Source organism: Papaver somniferum, chromosome 9, assembly GCF_003573695.1.
Source record: "Papaver somniferum cultivar HN1 chromosome 9, ASM357369v1, whole genome shotgun sequence".
Classification (NCBI taxonomy): Eukaryota; Viridiplantae; Streptophyta; class Magnoliopsida; order Ranunculales; family Papaveraceae; genus Papaver; species Papaver somniferum.
This window is the reverse complement of record NC_039366.1, coordinates 5558354-5582744: the sequence shown is the minus strand read 5'-3', so window position 1 is coordinate 5582744 and position 24391 is coordinate 5558354. Positions and strand designations below refer to the sequence as shown.

The window sequence follows — 24391 nt, the reverse complement described above, 5'->3', positions numbered from 1 at the left end:
TTATGCAGGTGATGTTTTGAGGGATGTCCAAATAACAGTAGGTAGTTTTTTGGTTTCTGTAACAGTTATCATAAATTATTCAAAGATTGTAGGGGACATCTATAAAGTATAAACCTTACCGCTAATAATATTGGCAAGCTAAAAGAGATGGTGCGTTAACCCTATTTAGGTGCCACTCACTTAAATGAGTTTCTTTTCCACTTATGAATAAAACAGAAAGTTTAGAAACTAGTTTGGGTACACAATTTTTTATAATGATTTCTAGAAGAAGAATCTACTGCAAGCTAGCAAGGGCCTGTTGGTGTCCTCATTCATGAACGTGGAAAACTATTTTTTTGCTGCAGCTGAACAAAGGGTGTCTTAATTAGTTTTCAACTCACCATATGAATTGAAGTCAAGCTTCGGCTCAAGCCAGATTTCGAAATTTCAAAACGTAACAACTTTATGAACACTTTTGTTATAGGGGGAGGATTTGGGATCAAGGAAGTGGAAAACTAGGGTTTAACTCAGTCTTACAAATGAGTTATTTTCTAATATTTTCAGGACCTAAATACCCTTTAAAGGTTACTCGCTTATTAACTTTTGCTAACCCGCAGAGTCACAATTTATCAGTTATGTTTAGTAATTCATAATAACTCTCCACAACCAAAAACTCTCATAAAACCCTGAAATCTAATTTAACCTATGGTTTAGTTACTGTAAAATCATCAAGATTTAGACACTATCCACTGAAACTATATCTTCATCTTCATGCCCGTAAATACATGATTTTTGAAGGTTTGGAAGATGACACTCATCCCTTGACACTTCCTTATTCATTTTCAAGCTAAGAGAACCAAAATGAAACATTTGTGAATTTACCTCTTTAAAGTTCAAATGTATGCACTAGAATTTGTTGGAAAGAAAAATCCGAAGTACTGAATCGATTATAACATGGTTCTCTTGTTTTAGTGTATATATGTGTAATAAGGAAAAAATCAGTTTGTAAAACCTTGGTTCCTTGGTACCAGGAAGAGAAATACAACATTCACGTTCACAACTCTAAACGTGGAATCTAAATTTCTTTACAAAACAGAAGGTGGTTAAATTCAACATCTCACTACCACCGGAAGACGTGAAATACAGCATTTCATTGTCATTTATTTAGTCTTCTTTGGTTACAGGCTTACAGCAATCCAACTTCGAAAGCCACTGTAAAATTGAGAAGGGGCATTAACTATACCGTATACACTCTTCATTTTGATCATAACTAATTCAACCTAAGTTTCCTTGTAGGGGCAAAATATCGCACAACACATTTGTTAGTGTGCGAGATTCATTCATTTCCTTAGCGTGCGAGAACGTAGCATGGGCGCGAGACAATATTAGTTATACTCCACTACACGTTAGCTGTCATCCAATACGTAAACACCTATATAAAGAGAAAGGCATGAGAAAGAAAGTATTATCACAAAAGGTAGGACACATTGGTAGAGAGAGAAAACAGAATTTGTATTATTATTATATCCTTTTTCTTCCTTTATCAACCTAGAGCTCCAAATACTCATTAATGGAGTCTCAATGTAATCCAAATGTAATTTCAACAATCATAGTGAACCCTAACCCGTGGATGTAGATCACATTGATCGAACCACATAAATCTTGTGTCTTATTTTACATTTCCATTATCTTTATCTTCATTTTCATGTTAAATAAGTTTAGATTTAGAAATTGTTAAAAGGGTGTTACTTGTGGGATTTCCTGCAACTACATTCCTCTGAGTCTGTGACTGTTTCAAGTTCTAGTTAGATAACTCTTAAAATCACCAATCTTAATCCATAAATTTATACATTCATCACAGAACAAAATCAAAACCACTTAGTGAACAATTCTTAATTCTCAATTTCAAATTGTAAAATAAAAGATCAAGTAAAAATCAAACCATTTAATAATAAAACATGAAAGAAGAACAATTCTGGGTTTTGAGAGGTTTTGAGAAACAATTCTGTGGTTTATGTTTTCTCTTCGTTGTTGATGGAAAGAAGAACAAGCAGTGGGATAATATGATTTGAGTATTGGGTTGTTTTGGAAGGGGGGTTTTGTATAAGGATAGAGTTGTCTATGATTTTGAATCGGTAGTATTGGATGGGTTGACTATGATTTTTCCACTCCCTTGATCCAAAGACTTCCTCCCTATAACAAAAGTGTTTATGAATATTGTCGTGTTAAATAGTATGACTGATTTGTCATCCGAAGTTGCAGATATGTGCAAATTTTCATGTCAATAAATTTTATGTGTGACCGGCTGTTCAATAATCATTTCTTCATGTTTTACTTTACGTGAAAATTCATCCATTTGAATGTTCTTGTCTCGTCTATACAAATGACTGAAACTTCAACTAATTATCCATGTGTTTTACATTACAATACGAGCAACTCCAAGTCTCCAATAGAGTACGTACTTTGATAAAAGAAAAAATTAGAGACTGAACCAAATTCCAAAAAACGTGAAAGAAAAAGCAGAAATATACATAATTTGTCCACAACAGAAGAAAAAAAAACTGAAAACCAACAACAAAAGGGCCAAGCTTTGCATGATTCGAATCCACAATTGTTTTCAGTATTAGCGTCTTTGTGTTCTTTAATTCATGGTTCACCTCTCACCCTTTTTCTTTCCCAAGAACATAGTCCACTCTGTTTCTGAGAAGTATGGCTCATAAATACGATAGTCTTGTTTCCGTGAAATTATAGGCCAGTAAGTGGAAATTACCATTTCAACAAACAATGGGAATTGCAGAAACCCAAACAATAGTACTGGAGCACAACTGAAGAGCGATACAGATACCGGAGCCCAATGAATCCGTTTTCCGAGAATAATTATAAAAGTTGCTCCAAATGAAACCAATATGCTGGCCATCGATATGAATAGTGTTGCAAGACCTAATATTAGTCTTTGTGGTAGGGCTTTTAAGAAATCTTCTTCAGAATACCGTGATGTGAATACAGCCAAGAACATTAGCACTGATATGATCGAGGAGAAAAGAGCCAAGGAATCTGCTGCGACAAATACCATAAAAGAATTCCAATTCAATAATACTGGAAGACCATTAGCATGGTTTCCTCCAGGTACTGTGATAGCAGCGGTAAATGCTGCAGTAGATATTAGAGCAGCTACTACCATGCACGATGTAGATAAATCTTTCATCCACTTCTCTCCTTCCTTCATCAGTCCCTTGTGCTTCTCCGTGAATAACATGTGAGCTGTATCGCCATCTTTGTTTCTTACAAACCTATCTGCTGGTACCATTGTACTTTCCACCCACTGGACAAAATAAAAACTTAGATTGCGTATATACAAAAAATTAATATCCTTAAACGGTGATTAAATTTCTCACATTGAAAAGTACAACTCAGGCAGATTTAGGAATGTCATTTCGTAAGTATGATAAATTTACCTTGAACCATTGTATTTCTTGTTGCATCTGAAATGCTGCACCAGATATAGCATTGAGTCGTCGGTTATGAGGTAACTCGGCACAGTAATGAAGGATACTATTATTGCTCTCGTCGAGTGTAGAAACCATATCGCGTAGGTTTCCTTGTTTTAGGATACACATGAAATTATATATCATTTCATTCCGCTCGCGGAGGACCAACTTTAAACATGTGTGACTTATATCTCCCTCATTTTCATGCAAACATAGGAAAGGAAATACCCGTAAAGACTCCAGTACGAATTCTGTGGTTCCGAATTTCATAGCCATCTTCAACAAATTTAATTTGAGAAAGATTTCTTTAACGCCCACCTTGTCCAATCTTTTTTTCTGTAGCAGTGCTAGGAAATACTTTGTCAACGCAACAGCTTGTTTGTGCATTAACTTTTGATCGTATAACTTCCTGATAAGAGGCACTGAAATAACAAGCACTACAAAGCATGACCCTTGAAGCTATATATAATAGACTGACACTCAAGTATGATTCATGCGGCACACTCCAAATAACATTTGGGTATGACGTTTGTGACCATCACCTTAGTTTGTTTGATGAAGACTCATCATCAGTGCAATGTCTAAGGTATACATGCACAGAGATATCTAGGTCAAATTAAGACAATAAGACATGAAACCTGTATTGTTTGAACAACGATTTCTCCCTAGAGAGGTATTGAACATGGAGACCTTTAATTTGTATAAAGTGGTTATTACATTTGTTCGAACTTTTGATCTAACTGTATCCTATTGAATCAAGTATAGTGACTTAATTAAATTGCATAATAATGGAAAGACCTAGCTTCATACCGATCTACATCAAAATTAAAGCTACATTCCCTATGATGCAACATCGTTATCTATATCAAGTTATGTCATTGTTGCATGTTGCAGATTTGATATGATATCATAACAATAAGTGGAAGTTTCTAAGAACAAAACCTCGTTTAATGGAGCGCAGGAAGTAGATTGAGATGTACTTGGTTATGGATGATCTGTTATTAGTCGAGGAGGAGATTTTTGAGGTTTCAGGAGGATTCTCTTCGTCTTCTTCATTGGCGCTCTCCAAAACCTTTTGTTTTTCTCGGTGGATGCCTCCGTCATGTGGACTATCTATATCCACTTCAATTACTTCACGGAACCAACATAACTATCAGATTTTCTGGACAAGGAAAAGGAACACGTACAGCTAAAAGTGAAGATATACAGTCTATTCGACTCACATGCATAGATGCTGCGTTGCCACCAGTTTAGGTTTGATCCACTTAAAAATGCAAACGGTCTCTCCACAATAATATTTAATACCTCCGCCATTTCCACTTTCACCAATCCTGGGAATCGTTGGCATACAGATAATGCAATACCTGCAAATCAGATTTTGTCACTAAGCTTCTCAGATTATGTGCGTAATTTCCAAATTTGTCTTGTTACTTTTTAGTATATATACTTACCATACATACTGGCTCTCACTAAACCGATGAGTAGCACAGAAACCTGTTCACCAGTGAATGGACTTGGGTGGGTGTCTCTAGTTACAGACCATAGATACTCCACCACTTCCTTTTGTCCATCTGAAACACAACTTCCAGCCGCCGTGACGAGTGGCACACATTGTTGTTTATCGTTACTGGAACTCCGGATTTGCATCAGGTTGGAGTTCTTCTCCACCAACGCCATCACAAATTTTGCTTCTCCCAAGTGAGCAACTTTGTGCAATATTGTATACCCAACATCTGGGTCCACAAATTCAAGCATTTCTGGCGGCACCATTTTCAGAAATTCCTTCAGAAACGTAAACTGGTGACAGCATGCAGCTGCGTTGAGAATAGTATGAATTTCCTTTCTCGAATCTCTTGTTATGAAGATTTCTTTAATGGTTGTTTGGTGATCGTGTATATATTTCTTAACCGTTTTCCAGTCTAGTACATCTATTGCTTTGAATAGAGGCTGATATCCATCAATATTAAGTGTATTTACTTGATTATCCTCCTGGTTAACCTCTTCATCATAATGGTTGCAAACTGAAAAGCAGGAGAAAGAGAAATTAATGTAGAAATTCATAAAAATAGAATAAAAATATCTCCATGTGTTACTAAATAGAATAACTACGTACCGTGTCGCTCATTAATTTGTGATGATTCATTTTCTATTTCATCACAAATTGTTGGAACACTAGGATTTTGTTCATTAGGGATGTCGTCTGATCTATTATTTCCTGCAGCTTTATCATTAAACATACCAGCATTATGGATACTATTAGTATTTTTATTTGCTAGTATCTTTAACATCTCTATCATTTGTTGTTGATTATCGACTCCTTGCTGTTGAATCTGGGCTTGAGACTCAACGACTCAACAAAGCAAAGCTTGTATACCAGCAATGCTTGCTTCAACTCTTTCGATACTGGGCACAATATTTTTTGTAGAAAGCCTTATTGTTTCGTGCAACCGATAATCATCCCCTACAGTAGAGATAGTATTGGTTGACATAGTGACTGGTATTGATCAAATGTGATATATCAAACTCTTTTCGAATTTTCGGGCAAAAATTAATAGAAAGTTGCAATGGAGGAGAGTGAGATGGTGATGAATGATACAAGCCATGAAAAATTGAGACACCATAAATATTAGTGTCTGGAATCCAGATGACTTCAAGTCTTCAATTATGAATAGAGTAAAAACATAAACCCTCAGTAAAAGAAAGGAATATTAGAAAACTCTTGATAGTAAAGTAAAACATAAATCTCTAACAATTAATCAATGGAGTGAAAGAATCCCTTTCTATTTTCAGGTACTAGAATTTAAATAAAAATAAAAACTTAGGTACTAGTCGAATAATAAAAGTTATCAACAGAGATTCAGGTGTTTTCGATTACCGACCAGATTTTTGGTATTGGATTTTGAATTAGTTTTGAGAAATGGGTAATTTGTTTAAGCTTTAATCTCCAGCTAGCTAGTGACATTAAACAAGTTTACTTTTAATGCACTTTGAAATTTGTTAGTTTGTATATCTTCTTTACTGTCTATGATAAGTCTACATATCTGATCAGATTGGTTTTAAAACTGAATTTTGAATTGCCGAAATTCCATCTGAGGCATCTTGATGAGTTTTCAACTCTGGTCACCTAAACTTGGCTAATGTCAAGTTTAGGCTCAAGGCCGATTTTAAATTTCTTAAATTAACAAAGACCTCCAACGTTGTCGTGCTAACTGCCATGTATGAATGAATTTTCTCAATCAGCAAAGATTGCAAATTGGTGTAATTTCCATGTCAATAAATGTTTTTTTTTTACGTGACAGGAAGCTAACCAGTCATTTCCCATGTTTTTATTCACCTATATCTTCATCCATTTGAATGTTTTTGTACATGTTATGTTAAGTTAGTAGGAGGTCAATATAATCCGCAAAAAAAAAGCAACAAAGTAGTATATGTTGTTATGTTTAATTCTTGAGATCCTTAAAATTGCTTTGTAAAAATCCCTACAGTCTGAGATGGTGGAGGAGACTGAACAATACATTTGAGATTTTTATTGTTTAGGATACTTATGCAAATGTTAGAACGGATATAAAGTAATAATATTTGCTTAGAAAAGAAGAATCCTAGAAGTTGATTAACAATAGTAGACATTTAAGTTGAACAGTCAAATCTTATTTTGACATGAATTCTATGCGACATATTTGTATTTATTTTCCAAATAAATTTGTAATTAAGATAAAGAAATCAAGATTGATTTGCAGGTACTATGAGGTTTCTGGGAGTGAAATATAAAAAGGTGAATACTATTTAGTTGGTTTGTTAATGAATTATAAAGAAGAGCTAGCCCAAGGGAGACAAGTTCATGAATCATCAATACTTTTTTATGTAAAGGTGAATCGTTTAGGCTGATGTGTCGATTCCTCGTTCATTTTTAACAATTCTAAATTATTATGCCGCCACATCAACGTACAGTAAGCGCCACATAATCTATTTTCAATATACACTTTTTTCAGGGTATTAGTCATTTCTATCCCAAATTTGTGGGCCCATATACATTTGTGAACCCGTTATTTTCAAAACATATAAAACTGCCCTGCCGTTAAAAGTTACCAGTCAAATATGTATAGAGAAGTGGGGCCTAGCTGATCTGTCAGTTGAAGGTCAAGGTGTTGTTCGGGTGTTAATGTCTAGTAAAGGAAAATGACACATGTAACCTTTCTTCTTTGTTTCAACTCTATCGAATATGGGAAGATCAAACGAAAGATTTCGTTGTTACAGAAGATGGCGGGAGAGTAGAGAAAACAATCTGGTTTGAGAAGATTACACGCATCAATTTAGGATATATCCCAAACTAATTCAACTGATGTATCATTATCAAGATATTTCCCGCCAGAAATTGGTTAGGATTTCTCGCAGAATTTTGTTACTCTATCAGTATATAAAGAAGCAAGATCTGAGTTTGTTTTCTATGCATAAACCAGTTGATAGAGTGCATTTTCTGGTGGAAACCTAATTAATTTCTAGCGAGTAATTTATGTTTTTTGAAGAAATGGGGAAGAAGATAATGGTTGATGAAGGATTAATGAACAACAACACTGCTGCAACTCCAAGAAGGTATATTTTCACGAACTTAACTCTGTTTCTCTTCTTTGTTGTTATGAAATTTGGGTTTTTTGTTTAGTATAGGGTTTCAATTTAAGGCTTTTCAAATCGATTTTAAAATTAGGGTTTTTTGTTTAGTATAGGGTTTCAATTTAAGGCTTTTCAAATCGATTTTAAAATTAGGGTTTCCAATTTAGGAATTTTTGCAATTAGGTCTGTATAGTTGGTTATGAGTTGTTCCTGAAATGGTATATATTCTGTTGTTGAACATGATATGTGTTTTGCTACTGAAATGCTCTATTAATGGTACTTTGTGGGTATGTTATCAGTCTGAAATGGTCATTAGGTTCAAAAAAATGATTTTGTCAGCTTTGAGAACATCTGTTTTATTAGCATGCTTGTTGTATGTCTACTGTGGTTTTACTAGTTCGATCGAAAATAGTCTTTAAAGAATCCATCTAATTTTCTGAAAGGTTTAAAGATGATTTTGATTGAAAAGTTGTATTCTTATATTCGTGTGGTTGTAGTAGAAGGGATTTTGTCTCTGGATTAATGAGTTCCTGAAATTGAATCTTCTATTTGTTATCCTTTTGTCTCTAGATTTACGGGTATCTTACAAAGCAGCGAATGCAAGTTCCCAATTCAAGTTCTGTCAGTTTATTTGGTTTGGAAGAGGCGATATCAGTGGGTTCCAGAATTCAACAACTTGTAGGACACTGAATGGTGAATGAATGTGTTTGCCGGTCCAATTACTTTATTTAGACTTTACAATGCAACTGGAAGTAACTGTGCAAAATTGAACTGCATCAACCTTGGGTGGATCTGAGGTAAGATACCAGATGTATGTAGCTATTTCTAAACTGAATGATGTCTCTCTTCACAAATATAGTATCGAGAAGAATATAATTCTTATTGCGATAATCTTATCAATTCTGGTTACACAGCTCATGAATATATAGAGCCAAATATTACGATAAAGCAAAGATCATATATACTAGGAAACAATATATTATCCTTAAATAAGGATATATATTAACACTCCCCCTCAAGTTGGTGCATAGATATCACACATGCCCAACTTGTCCAGAAAACTCAAGTATTTTTTGCTTGGCATTCCATGTGTGAGAATATCTGCAAGTCGTTCTTCAGAACGAACAGGTTGCAGCTCAATCATGTTGTTGTCCAACTTCTCTTTGATGAAGAACCTGTCAACCTCCACATGTTTAGTACGATCATGCTGAACAGGATTATGAGCAATATCACGCGCAACTTTGTTATCACAATACAGAGTAATAGGATCCTTGAGAGGAACCTCCAAATCCTTAAGGAGAAGCCTCAACCACAAAGTTTCATAAATGCCATCTGCCATACCTCTGAATTCAGCCTCTGCACTTGATCGTGTAACAATATTTTGTTTCTTACTTCTCCAAGTAACTAAGTTACCTCCCACAAAGATAAAGTAGCCTGCAGTATAACGTATGCCATCTATTTCTCCTGCATAGTCGGAATCTTTATATGCCACAACCTTTCTATAATCTTCATTTTTAGAGAATAAAATTCCTTTTCCAAGAGCAGATTTCAAATACCTCAAAATACGTAAAACTGCATCCATGTGTTGTTCACCTGGATTGTGCATGAATTGACTAACAACACTGAGTGCATAAGCAAGATCTGGCCTTGTGTGAGATGGATACATCAATCTCCCCACAAGTCTTTGATATCTCATTTTATCAGCAGGAACTTGATCAGGTTCAATACATAGATTTACCTTTTCTTCTAAAGGTGTATGGAATGGATGGCATGCTGACATGTCCACTTCTTTTAGCAAATCAAGAAAATATTTCCTTTGTGATAAGAAAATTCTTTCACCGGATCGAGAAACTTCAATCCCAAGGAAGTATTTCAATGAACCAAGATCTTTCATTTGAAATTCCTTTGATAAGTATCTTTGCAAAGATTTCCTCTCCTCTGGATCATTTCCTGTCACCACCATATCATCTACATATATGATAAGAGCAGTAATTTTATCCTTCCTTTTCTTTATGAACAAAGTATGATCAGAATTACTCTGAAGATATCCAAAGTTCTTCATAGATTTGGTGAATCTGCCAAACCAGGCCCTTGGAGATTGTTTTAGTCCATACAATGACTTTTTTAGCTTACATACCTTCTTACCATGAGATCCTGGAACTGAAATACTAGGTGGGAGCTCCATGTAAACTTCTTCAGTTAATTCACCATGCAATAAGGCATTCTTTACATCAAACTGCTGCAAAGGCCAATCCAAGTTTGCAGCAAGCGATACCAAGACTCGTACTGTGTTGATTTTCGCTACTGGAGCAAAATTTTATGTATAGTCGATACCATAAGTTTGGTTGTACCCTTTAGCAAATAATCTTGCTTTATAACGACTAATCTCACAATTTACCTTGTATTTATTGGTGAAAATCCAACGACACCCCAAAATCTTTCTTCCTTTTGGACAATCAACATAATCCCAAGTATCATTCTGAAAAAGGGACCTCATTTCTTCTTCTATATATGTTGTCCATTTTAGATCAGCTAATGCTTCTTGCACATTGTTAGGAATAAAAACAGTAGATAGTTGATTCACGAATTCCTTATTTAGCTTTAGACAAACGATGGTGAGAGACATAATGACTCATAGGGTACTTAACCTTACTAGAGATTTCAGGTTCATATCTGGTTTTAGGAATACCTCTGTTTACACGTTGTGGAAGTTTTTTCCTTGATTCTTCAAGAACATCCGTAGCAGATGATTGGTTTGGTGTTTCATCTTCTTGAGGTAATGTAGACTCTGGAATCTCTTCTATCATAACCTCATCTTGAATCTCTATATCACGATCCAATACTGTACTTTCTGTTTCTTCTCTTGAAGAACCTTCATCAATAGATTCTCTTACCATATCATCAGAGTTGACAATAACGGATACATCAATTTCCGATATATCTTCATCATAGTTAAGAGTCTGAATTTCCTTATGGTACTCCCCCTGAAGTTCAGAATCACATGAGAAATACATAGTATCTTCATGAAATACAATATCCAAAGTAACAAACATTCTTTTGGTTGGAGGATGATAGCAACGATATACCTTTTTAGTTGTTGCATATCCCACAAATACACACTTTATAGCTCTAGGAGCCAACTTATCATGTTTGTTCTTATGCAGATGAACATAAGCTACACAACCAAACACATGAGGAGGCAGATTAGGAACAGTTGGATCCACAACTGCTTCAGTAAGAGCTTGATGAGGTGTTTGAAACACAATGGTAGTGGATGACACTCGATTTATAAGATACGCTGCAGAAGTAAGTGCCTCTCCCCAATACATCAATGGCATATGTGCTTCTATCAATGAAGCACAAACCACTTCCAGTAAGTGAATTCTTTCTCTCTGCTACTCCATTCTGCTGAGGCGTATTAAGCAAGTAGTTTGATGAATAATCGTGTCCCTCCAAATAATGTTGAAGGTCAGAATCCATATATTCACCACCATTATCACTACGAAGTACTTGAATCTGTTTTTGTACTGAGTGTTAATCATCTTATGGAACTTTTGAAACAAGGCGGTAACTTCACTTTTGTTTTTCATGAGACACACCCACGTCATTCTAGTGCAATCATCAATAAAAGTAACAAACCATCTTGAACCACCCAGGTAGTAGTTTTAGATGGCCCCCAAACATCAGAGTGTATGATCATAAAAGGAACTGGACTCTTATTGAATGATAATGGAAAAAAGCACGATGGCTTTTTGCAAGTTCACATACTTCACAATGAAAACTAGAAATATCAAGTTTTGCAAAAAACTAGGAAATAATTTTTTAAATAACCAAACGACGCATGTCCCAATCGTCGATGCCATAACAAAATTTGAGATTTTTGTCTTCCCCCTCAGAACCATCAGCAAGAAGAGTTTGACGCAGCTTATCCGAACTACTTGACACCAAATCCAGATAATATATCTTCCCACGCTTAACACCATAACCAATCGTTTGCTTCGTTGTGATGTCCTTAAAAACACAACAGTCAGGCCAAAATATCACTACACAATGTAAAGTATTAGTTATTTGGGAAACTGATAGGAGATTACAGTCTAATGTAGGAACTATTAAGACAGAATCTAAGTTTAAAGTTTCAGTGAGAGATATTGACCCTTCACCAGTAATTGGAGTTTGTGAGCCATTTGCAGTAGAGACTGTTTTTTGTAAGGATGGTTTAAGGGGAGAGATTTGTTTAGAATCACATGTCATATGGTCCGTGGCACCGGAATCAACTATCCATGAATTATTCGAAACAAGTGAAGAAACATTTAAAAACATACCATCGTTACCTGTCCTTGCTACTAATGCAGATATTACCATGGAATCCTTTCTTTTCTTTGTTTAAGCCATTGGAGCACCAGAATTTTTCTTTGTCTCCTTCTATCTCTCTAGATTTTGATCCCACCAATATGGATATCCAACCAACTCGAAACACATGTCAATTGTATATCCAGATTGATTACAGTGTGTACACTTAAGTGATGACTTGTCCACCTCAGTCTTTGAGTATCTCTGAAAAGACCCTTTTTGATTGTACCGGTTTCGAGCTTCCGTAGCAGCGGGTTCAACTTCTTCCGATTCTTTTGCCATCGTTGTACGTCGAACAGATTCACGACGAATGAGTGCATAACATGATTCCAATTCAGGAATAGGATCATTTCTCAAGATTTCACCACGGATCTGCTCAAACTTTCATCTAATCCAGCAAGGAATATATGCACCCTTAGGCGCTGAATTGATTTTTGATAGGCTTCAATATCATTAAAATTCTCCATAACCACCTTGTCACCATGATCCAGCTCTCCAAATATTTTAGTTAGTTCTCCATAACAAATTCAGAGTGCTCTGCCATTTTGTTTTGCCGAAAACGCTCGTCGATTTAGAGTAAATTCCCGCTTCTCATCATCTCCATCATAAAAGGATTTAGATAATGCATCCCAAATCTCTCTAGCAGTAGGTAACCAAATATATCTCTTCATGATTTCAGGTGACATAGATATCAAAAACCATCTCTTGACCTTTTGATTATCTGTGTGCCACTTCTCATTTCTTGGATCTTCCTCGGTAGGTTTTCTTGTCCTTCCCATAATAAAGGAGGTTTTTTCTTTTTCAGCAATATGCATCTCCATGATTTGTGACCACAAATCATAGTTTTTTTCATCAAGAATAATCCCAGCTTTGAATGCTGCACCTTCAGATTGAACGATAATAGGAGCATATTATTTTCCATCTACCTTTTTTGTTTTGATTTATTTTGGTATAATTCTGAATCACTACCTATGATTCAAGAACCCTAGCTCATAGATACCATCTTCACAAATATAGGATCGAGTAGAAGATAATTCTTATTATGATAATCTTATCAATTCTGGTTACACAGCTTATGAATATATAGAGCCAAATATTACGATAAAGCAAATATCCTATATACTAGGAAATAATATATTATCCTTAATATATTAACAGTCTTTATATGTCAGCTCATCAAAGCTCTATTTGTCAGTAGACGGAAGATACAACGCCAAGGAAGACATACCATTCCATATACTTCTAAAAGCTTAATTTGATGCATTGCTTGAATTCCTTTCCGTTGAACTTTTTTGGTATTTCAACGTTGTTCTTTTCCATTGTTACAAGGAACTCTAACGTGTTAAGATTGTTGGAATCTTGCAACAATTAAACAACAACGTTAAATTTATCAAAGTAAAATATATGAAGAACCGACTCGAAACAGCTTTACCACAAACAACCTGAAGAGAGCGGAATCACGGGTTAAACAAGTTGTCCAAGTTATATATTAATTTACGGGCATACTCAACAATTAGGAATGCTAAACCCCAACATGCGATGATGTATCCAGTATAAGACTGCCCGATATAGCTCGTGTTATAACACTTAAAGAAGATATCTTTGTAATTGATTTCCTAAAGAAAAAATTGCAATAGTATTTTCGAGTAGACATAGGACATGGTGCATACGCGCTTATATTGTGAATTATCCATAATACTAATGGCTAGAAACAGTGAATGCAATGTCATGAACCGCTAATGTTTAGTGCAGTTTGAAATTCGTTTATATTTGTTTGTCTTTTTTTTTTTTGCAATGTGCACCCGTTAGGAGTTGCATATTGTTTGTGCTTCTCACTTAAAGTCCATGTTCATATAATTTATGTATGGGGTTGATAAAATCGATATTTTCAGAATATTGTGTGCCTATAAAAATTGTGTCAAGGAATTTTTTTATTGTGGTTTTTAGTTGTAATTTGGAAAAATATTGAAATACTATATAATCACTCGTGGCCACTAACTCTTAAAATAGGTATAACATTCCTTGTTTTGGAGATCTAGTGGCAAAAGATTAAGATGGGGGAGGAAATTGAAGTCACATGCTACAAGGTGTAATTCAGGAATTTCAAGATAGTCTGAAAAAGATATATTAGTTGATATCTTGACAGTACTTAGGCTCGGTGGCAAGTGGAAATGTAATAAACGATTTAAATCCGGCTACCTGATAGTTATTGAACAAAAATTAGTTGAGAAATTACCCCCTGCTGGGTTAAGCACTGCCAACATTTATTGTAGAATCAAGGCTTGGAAGAAGTACTCAGTGGCGATCTATGAAATGCTAAATGTTAGCAGTGTTTTAAATGGGATTATTTATAAGCCTATATGTTGGAAGAAATTATTTGATAAATGCCTTAAAGCAATTTACAAACCAATTTTTTTTCCCCTTTTTGAAGCATTCAAACCAATTATTGAACATCTGTTGCAATTTTTTGCCATGAAACTATGGACCAAATTACTCACAATGTGAGCAATGTTTTAAGCTCTCAATAGCAGATAGTGGTACTGTTATATAAACGAGAGAATCATTATTGAAATGGTTTGGTTGATCACTATTCGTATTTAATTAGGAAGCGAAGTCTGTAGTAAACCCCACAGATGGATGAATAGACAAAATAGATAATATTTTTTGTCTAATCTCTGGTATGACACAAGCGAAGCGATAAAAAAGAAGGAGAATCCACTCCTTAATGGTGATGATAGAAACTCCAATCCATGAGCAAAGGCTCTAATCCAATAGTTAAAAGAAAATAACAATGGTGTTTAACCAAACAAACTTAACAGTTTCATTAATCAAATAATAGCGAGCCACAGCTAAATTGAAATGACAATAGAAAAGGCTATTTACAACTTGCAAACATAAACCCAAAAGTAATAGATATCCAAGATTTCACTAAATCTTGGAAACAGTTATCCCAACCCCAAATACGTCCCGTATCAGGCTTTCCTACTGCGACGAAACTCGTCTCGAGTTTAAACAGAAAATGACAAACTGAAGAGAGAAATTTGTAACTGCCGCTAATAACACAAGTTGACCTTGAGTTGTGCATTGGGATCACTAAACCTTCCGCATATAAATTAAATTTGGTAGGCACGTAACGAATTAGCAACCCATGTTGTTTGTCCCCTGCCTTGGAATGTAAGAACTCCCACGAAACGTTCCAAGCAAAATCTTGATGGCATCAGACGAAAGTTGCAGCACCAAACATAACAAAAGGATCATGCATAAATATTACTCACAAAGTTCTCGTACACCTTACCGTCTTCGGTTAATTGAATGGAAGTATTCATGTTTTCAAGTGCTTGGCTTTAAGTACTGGACTTCACTTCCTCGGCTTCTTTCGTAGGTCTAGACCCTGGTATTAAAATTACATTTGTCTTTCCCCAACGAAACTCATATGAATTGTCACAGCATCTCTGCTTGCCACCAACTTTGAGCACGCATGGCTTTCCCAACACAATATCAATATCATATAAATCCATGTCAACAACTTTACTAATAATTGAATCAGAATATACCTTACCGATTGACAACGGAAATCTGCAAACACCGATATAGGTAATTGTCCCATGTTGACACATTTGATCCGATCTGGATAAGGATACCGATCCATTTCCATACCTAAGGACTCCACCGTTCTTCTTGACACCAAATTGTCAATGCAAGCAGCATTCATGATAAAACGGCATACGGTCCCATTGATTACTCTAGAAAATTTCGGCAGCCTAATTGTTTCATTGTTTGCAGTAGAAAAACTGCTCTATGTCGCATAATATATAATCATGTCTAATGACTTAAAGAAAGGTGTGGTTGGGTTTGATGAACAAGTGAGAAACAACAGTAAAGTAGTTAAATGGGATTAATCTTTTCTAATCACAAGTATAAACCCAAAATAACTTATTTGTTTCTGATCTAAATAAGACAAACGCCTCTTCCACTGCACGCACGTGATCAATATAAAAACTGTTTGATTCTAAAGCCCCAATCGATAAGCAACAAAGAATTTAGAGATCTTACCAAACTGATGAGCACTACTTTGATGAACAAGATCCCAAATCTTCCCACAACTGATTTTCTTTTTTTGTCTTTTTTTTGTGATTTTTTTTTTCTTTTTTGATGAAAAACCTAGAAATCACATGAATTCTCGATTGATTCTTCTAGGCGGCCTCACGGACGAACAGCGCAAGAAAACCTGCTCTGATTACCACCTGGTACGGCACAAACGGAAGCGATAAAAGAGAAGGAGAATCCACTCCTTAATGGTGATGATAGAAACTCCAATGCAGGAGCAAAGACTCTAATCCAAGAGTTAAAAGAGAATAACAATGATGTTAACCAAACAAACTTAACAGTTTCATTAATCAAATAATAGAGAGTCGCAGCTAAATTGAAATGACAATAAAAAAAGGCTATTTATAGCCTGCAAACATAAATCCTAGAGTCTAGAACTTTCCTAAACAAGATAAACATAATAAGAAACTATAAAATGCTAACAGTAAGATACCAAAAGTAATAGATATCCAAGATATCATCAAATCTTGGAAACAATTATCCCAACCCCAAATACGTCCCGTATCAATCTCGTGTATGGTTCATCTACTGCTGGTTTGGGTGTTCTGCGATTTTGCTTGTGGCGGTGCTTTTCCTAACTATAAAATTCTCCAATCTATCTTTTGATTTTCGTGTACAGTTGTTCATATAGCAAGGTTGTAGAGTATAAACTACAATATGGATAGTAAGTTTGATTAGTACAGTAAAATTTCCATAAATTAATAATTTTGGGACCGAAAAAAATTATTATTTTAGCGAAATTATTAATTTGTGGAGTTAAAATTTAGGTTGTGCAAGCCTAGTTGGGACCAGAAAATTTTATTATTTTAGCGAAGTAATTAATTTATCGAAGTTTTACTGTAGTTCGATGAATAGTTCTAACTTGTGTGATGATTGTTATCTGTAAACCGCAATTGGCAACTGATTTGATTCCTGCAATTGTCATCCATCTATCTCATATGTGGAAGAACCAAGAAATGATAGTCTTACTGACCAGCATGCTAAAGAATCATTTTTTAGGGACCATGGTTTTTTTGGGGACCATGGTCTTATTAGGCCAAACTCCCTATACTTATAAGGGGTGTTCTAAAGTTAGGTAAATACATATTTACCCTTTACTTTAATTTAAGTTAAAACTAACTTAATAACTATATAAATCTAAATCATATACATCTAATCTAAATGAATTTATTAACCAATATCAAAGTCAAAAACAAAAACAGGAGGGGAATCAAAAAAAATTAGTTTTGAAAAAAAAATTATTCTCTTCTTCTTCTCTCTTTCCTTATGTTCCTTGTTCGATTGAAAAACCCATCAATCTTTTTAATTCGTTCTTTGATTGGGAAAATTGAGTAGAAATCATCAAAATATGGTTTAAATGGAAGTTAAAGTGGCATGTTCGGTTAGGAATAGTTTTAAAAAAACTAGTTTTGTAACCGAACATTCTGAAACCAAGAACACGAAGAACACTTCGTTTATAACGAATTTAATTTTTCGTAACCGAACTCTGAGTTCGGTTGGTTCGCAAAAAATAGTTTTAACCGAACTCCTCATTGAAAACCAATATATTGTGTTCGGTTGGTTCCCAAAAAATTCTAAAACTAGTTAGTAACCGAACTCTAACCATAATAAAAAAAAAAAAAACCAATGTAACCGAACTGTTTTATTTTTTCCACTATGTTGAGTTATGATTTAACCGAACTTTGCCTACTTTGTTCGGTTAGTTCGCAAAAATTTCTAAAACTATCTAGTAACCGAACTCTACCTATATTACAAAAACAAAAAAAAAAACAATGTAACCGAACTGTGCTATTTTTCCTACTATGTTGAGTTTCAATTTGACCGAACTTGTCCCACTATGTTCGGTTTGTTCGCAAAAAATCTTAACAAACCGAACTCTTCACTAATTGCATACATGTCGAGTACGGTTAGATATGTTGTTGGGTTAAAGTTTGCGAACCAACCGAACATTACTCTGTAAATCCTATAAAAAAAGTTCGGTGACATGTCTGTTAATCGAACGACTAAAAACCTCCATTAAAGAGCGAGTTCTGTAATTTGCGTGTTTAGAAAAAGTAACCGAACTGTACTTTCAGATGAGTTTAGTAACCTGTTCTTCACATAAGGTAACTGAACAAGCCCAAATCTATTCTAAAAGTTTACAATTTTTTGAAAATTTTGAGCAATTCAACCAACATTATCTAAATTTGAAGCATACCTGGGTACCCAAATACTCTTCCTCCGGTTGTGGTTGGTAAAATCCATCGTTTTTCATGTTTTCCTTCTTCATCTTCTCTAACTTTGCTCTCTCAATAATTCTACTTCTTTTAAAAAAATCATCTGATTTTTTAATCTCACTAATTATCTTTAACTTAATCATTTTACTAATCATTACACTAACTATTATTAACACTAACTAATCATTATCCAAAATTAATCAGGAGGGTAATTTAGGTATTAATATAAATATTTAGATAAAGGGCCTAGATTTACTTCTAATGTCTTACCCAAAATAAAATCATGATCCCCACAAGAAAACCATGATCCCAAAAAGCGGTGCATGCTAAATGATATATATATATATATATTTGACAAAATATTTTAGCGTCCGCTTGACCCAGCCCAAACTTTTACATGTTTAGGACCACGTTTTAGTGGTTTATGGGCATGTAGCCCATTCTCCTGGCAAGCATTGACTTGTTTAGATACTATCGAGTTGGTATTAATAACATGATTTCAGGTGATTTTTCTTTGTTGTGATTGAAAGCTGAACAAAGCTCTCTTCTTAAAGTTTCTGGCCCCACCAGAAAGTATTTCGACCAATAAGAAATTTCTGTTGTTTCACACCACCAATAAGCTCTCTTCTTAGAGTTAATATACACAGTCCCCTCCACATGGGAGAGAGATTCATTTTTTTTAATGAACTCAATCAGATTCAGTTCCTCATTGGTTCATATGGATTCGTTTGGTTCTTGCCGTACCTTATTTGCTGGTCATAATTTGTCATGTTATTCATGTATTATTGCTGTATAGGTTTTAGATCCGAAAAAAGTAAATTTGTGTTCTCTTGAAAAAAATATTCAGTAGTGGCATTTTAGTCACCCCTACAAGGATTAATTACATGTAGATATTTTAGTGTCATCCCCTTATGCTTTTTTTGTTTTTGGTTACCATCCCTTAGACTTTAGCACTATAGTTGGTCAATAATGAAGTTCAGCTACTTCTTCTACTGTTTCTCCCCTAATGTTGGTAAAGGTATGTCTTCTATCAAGCTCAAGAATATCTAACTAACTCAATGAGAATTGAACTCATTCACGATTATTCTTACAGTTGTGTGGTTGTTTTCCAAGTCCATATGTATTATTGTTCTGTTATTCTTTATACAGATCTCTTGAATTTCCCATTATTTGCATTTCAGTTCTGTTTTGTGGTACATACTTCGCAACTTTGATAAATGCCTCCATTACTTTTCAAATGTTTTATAACTCCCATTATCGTCTTTGTTTAAGCAATGCATATATAATGGAAGGAAGTGCTTCTACAACTGCTCCTGAACCTTCGATTTCTGCTCCTGATGTTGCTGAAGGTGGTGCTGATATTGATGAGCTTCAATCTCCTAAGCCTGGTGCGCACAGAGTAACATCTAGAGTTTGTTTGACTCGCAGTCGAACTAGAAGTGTTAGTCAGGGAACACGGAGCACGACTCGAGGTACTCCACAGTAGCTGGTTAGATCTTGCTTCTTTATCTTCTTTATTTAAATTTCGGGGATTATTTTGGATGTTTGGGTGACTTTTAGATGTGGGTTTGTAATTGTTTTGGATATTTCTTCTCTTATGGTAGCGGATTTGATGTTGAAGGATTGATGCTATGTTTAGACATGGATTATGCTGTTTATACTTTGTCTTGATTGAATGGTAATTAGATTTTTCCGTGAGATAAATTGTTATATTGGGTTGTGTAATATGAATGCAATTGTTGTTGAATTGAAAGTGTGGGGGATGATGGTGATGAAATTGACCTTGTGGGAGGTAAACTGTATTCATATGGGTAGGCTTGGATTGAAAAGTTTCAGGGGGAGGGTTAAAATTTCTTGTTTTTATCCAGCAGGATCTAAGAATGTTGGTGTGTTTCTGGTTTCTGAGTAATTGTCTATCATGATCTTGAGAATAGAATTCCTTCCATTTTGCCATGTTGATTGTGTCAATATCAGAAGTAATAGTGATTGATGAAGCCATACAAATGATAGTAGTACTGGGTGAGTTTGGGGTGCCTGTATTTTTGGTAATTTTTGAGATGCCGATGATATTTGTGATGTCTGTGATGATAGTGATACTGGTGATTCCTATATAGATTGAAGATTTCATAGTTTAGAAAAGTGAAGAAGGAACATCAATCAAATATTGATTTCCGGCATAATCAAATATACTTTTCTCTACAAAATATCTAGGCCCGTGCAACGCACGGGCGCAGCATCTAGTTACTAAGAGAACTAGATTCTGCAACATTTGCCGATTAATTTGAAATTATCCGCGTCTCCGTAATGCCACAAAGCAAGTATGTATCGTTGGAATGAGAAAAATATAGCTACAAACTAGTGACATGAAAGAAGAATTAGCCAGCTGCATATGCTATACACTTCGAATTTGAAATTCATGATTCGTTAATTTGCACTTCCTACGCCACCGAATGAATTATGCATGAAACTAACAAGTCCAGAGTGTAGTGTGCTTTCCTATAAATTCACTGGAAGGAAAAAGGTTATCTGCGTTAGTATGTGTATATTATAATCATCGCCACTTTATCTGAAAATAGTTCTAACATTTACTATTTCATAGATAGGTAACGAGATGTTGAGATGAAGGAGAAATTTGAAAATTCGTATGCATTAGTTACAAAAACAGAACTGAATTGAGGAAACAATTTAATTATACCACAGTATGCCAAATGTTCGACTGCTAGATCAAATATGATCTATCGACGTTGGAGCAAATAAAGTTTTCAAACCAACAGGCGGATGTTATAGATTAAGGTGAAAAATAAAAAAGTTCAAATTCATTACCATCATATTTAAGTTCCTGAAATTGTTCTGTGAAGATCGTCAAAATTCTCAATGATGGAGGGGTACCTAATTCTAGAAGGTATTGTTTGCTCCATAACCAACTCTAATAATCACTGTCCTACTACGCTCTGAACTTAAATCACCGCTCCTGCATGTATTTTCTCAGTATGAGCTTGAAATATTGACAACTAAGCTATTGTTGAAAACCAGGAAAATTGATTTCCAAAAGCCATTATCCTTAACCTAAAGAATCAGTTCAACATTTACTCAAAACAAAAACAGCCCAAACAAAAACAGAACGATTATGTATGCAGTCATTTCAGATTTGACAAATCAAAAATGCAGTACTCATGTCAGACTTTGCCATACAGTAGGAGTCTATGGAATGGTATGTCTTCCTTGGAGTTGTATCCTCTGTCTACTGACAAATAGAGCTTTTATGAGCTGAAATGTAGAGACATCAATCAGTTCAGAAATAGCTACATACATCTTGTATCTTACCTTAGATCCACCCAATTTTGATGCAGCTCAATTTTGCACAGTTACTGCCAGTTGTATTGTAAAGTCTAAATACAGAAATTGGACCTACAAACACATTCATTCACCTTTCAGTGTTCTGTAAGTTGTTGAATTCAGGAACCCACTGACGCCGCCTCTTCCAAACCAAGTGAACTGACAGAACTTAAATTGGGAACTTGCATTCGCTTAATGCTCTGTAAGTTGATGACTTCTAAAATCCCATTCATCCAAACAATAGTGAGCCAAACCTTGTGATACATGCAACTACAATTTTATTCATTTGCACATATCGATACGGAAACATTTCAGCTTATTTCACAAAACATGAATGACATTATCCAATGCACTGTAACAACCAACAACAACAACAGCCTAAGCAAAAACAAAAACATAGTGTATGAAATGATTTCGGATTTGCCACATTAAACATTCATTACTCATTTCAGACTTTGCCATACAGTAGGAGTCTGTAGACAAATAGAGAGATCATTTCACCAATAGCTATCTTACCTCAGATCAACCCAAGGCTGCTGCAGGTCCTTTTGCACACTTACTACCAATGGCATCTAAAAATCTACAACCAGAAATTGGAATACGAATGGTCATTCGCCTTTCAATGTTCTGTATGTTGTTGAGTTCTGGAACCCACTGACATCGCCTTGAACTGACAGAAAATGAATTGTGAACTTGCATTCTCTTAGTGCTCTGTAAGTTGATGACTTCTGGAATCCCATTCATCCAAACATAGTGAGACAAGCCTTGTGACATATGCAACTACAATTTTATTCATTTGCACAGATCCTTAGGGAAATATTTCAGCTTTCACAACACATTGCCGTCACATTTTAGTATGACCTGTTAGAGGAAGTTATCCACAACTCTGTTACATGGATAGTGTTACTTAATAAGCAATAGTGATTCTAAATTCTACGCGGTTCACTAAGTTAAATTAGAACAACAAACTATCACATTCAATTAACAACAATAAAGCTAAATAAGATCAAAGAGTAACTCACCTCATATCAAATTGCCAAAAACGGATTCAATTTTATTTATCATGTTGATTAACATTAGGATAGGACGAAATTGAATGGAACCTATTACCACCACCACCACCATTGTGCCAATCTCTTTGTTGCTCTCTATACATATGATTATGATACTGCTCCATTCCATGATAACCACCACCAACAGGCATACCCATATGTCCATGACCATTCCAAACCGGCATTGACATCATCTGCCCTCCTCCACCATACGGCGCTGGCATCTGATTCCTCTGAACATTCGGAACATTATGACCTTGTCCACCTGACTCGTTTAAACTCTGCGGAACCGGTGTCGTCGCAAACAACGGATCCGAATTCGACGGCCCTTCATTGGACAACCCCTGCATTCTTTTCAAATACAATCTATACTTTTGCAAATGACTAGCAACATTCTCTCTTGTCAATCCCTCCACATTCATCAATTGCATAATAGTTTTCGGCACCGCATTCTTAATCCCTAAATGCCCAACAACATCAACAAATCTCTTATGCAGCTGTGGGGTCCATACTAACCTCACCCTCTTCGAATTCCGATCAGAATCATCCTCACCGCCGCCGCCGCCACCACCATCATCATCATTAGTCCCGTTTGTGACCTCCACCACTGCCTCCGTGCGCCGTGTTTTCCGCGACGGCTCCTCATCCTCCTCCTCATCTTCATCCTCTTCTTCAAGGATTTCAGTTTGCTGATCAAACGATGGGAAATTCCTCGATTGATTTTGAATACGGAGATTCGACAAGGTACTCTTGGATGCGCGGTTGACATCGACCATCGTCCGGTACGGTTCTGGACTTATACTGAAAGCTGATGCGAGTTCCGGTGAAATCAATGGGTGAGATAACGGCGTTAGATCATCGCAATTCGGTAATCCGAATTCCCATTCTGATACTCGTTCTTGATCATCCTCTCTACCTTGATCTTTCATCTGTACTTCTTCTCCCATCAGAAATCTAGGGTTTGTGAAATGAACAATGTTCCTAAATTGAAACCCAAAATCGACCAAATCGAGATTGCAAATTTGGGGGAAATTGGATGAAATGATAGGGGTTTTGTTGGATTTGATTAGATGGGAAGAAATTTTGAGTAATTTTGAGGAAATTGTGAAGAAATTATGGGGGATTTTGGTGTGGGAGTGAGTGAAGAAAAATGAAAGGAATGGATAGATATTTTTGGGGGAGGAAGGGGGAGATTCGGAAATAATGAAAAAGCAAGCGGGTTGCTTTATTAATTGAGCTGCAAAAGTGGTGTAAA

General features: G+C 35.4%; 2 protein-coding genes across 3 annotated transcripts; both read right to left on the bottom strand.

Annotated features, from left to right (window-relative positions):
* Positions 1–2632: 2632 nt before the first annotated feature.
* LOC113311214 lies at positions 2633–5755 on the bottom strand. The gene is made up of 5 exons (XM_026560058.1): positions 5581–5755; positions 4919–5488; positions 4691–4831; positions 3435–3889; positions 2633–3301 (listed from the first exon to the last, which is right to left on the bottom strand). Exons 1-5 carry the CDS (start codon positions 5753–5755, stop codon positions 2633–2635), a joined length of 2010 nt encoding a protein of 669 aa, XP_026415843.1.
* Positions 5756–22345: 16590 nt separating this feature from the next.
* On the bottom strand, positions 22346–24336 carry LOC113313271 (transcription factor PCL1-like). Of its 2 annotated transcripts, none has more exons than XM_026562021.1 (2): positions 23107–24336; positions 22346–22970 (listed from the first exon to the last, which is right to left on the bottom strand). In XM_026562021.1, exon 1 carries the CDS (start codon positions 24081–24083, stop codon positions 23139–23141), a length of 945 nt encoding a protein of 314 aa, XP_026417806.1. In that variant the 5' UTR covers positions 24084–24336; the 3' UTR covers positions 22346–22970; positions 23107–23138. The 2 variants fall into 2 exon arrangements, with proteins under 2 accessions (XP_026417806.1, XP_026417805.1); XM_026562020.1 differs by having other exon boundaries at positions 22346–22945.
* Positions 24337–24391: the final 55 nt, after the last annotated feature.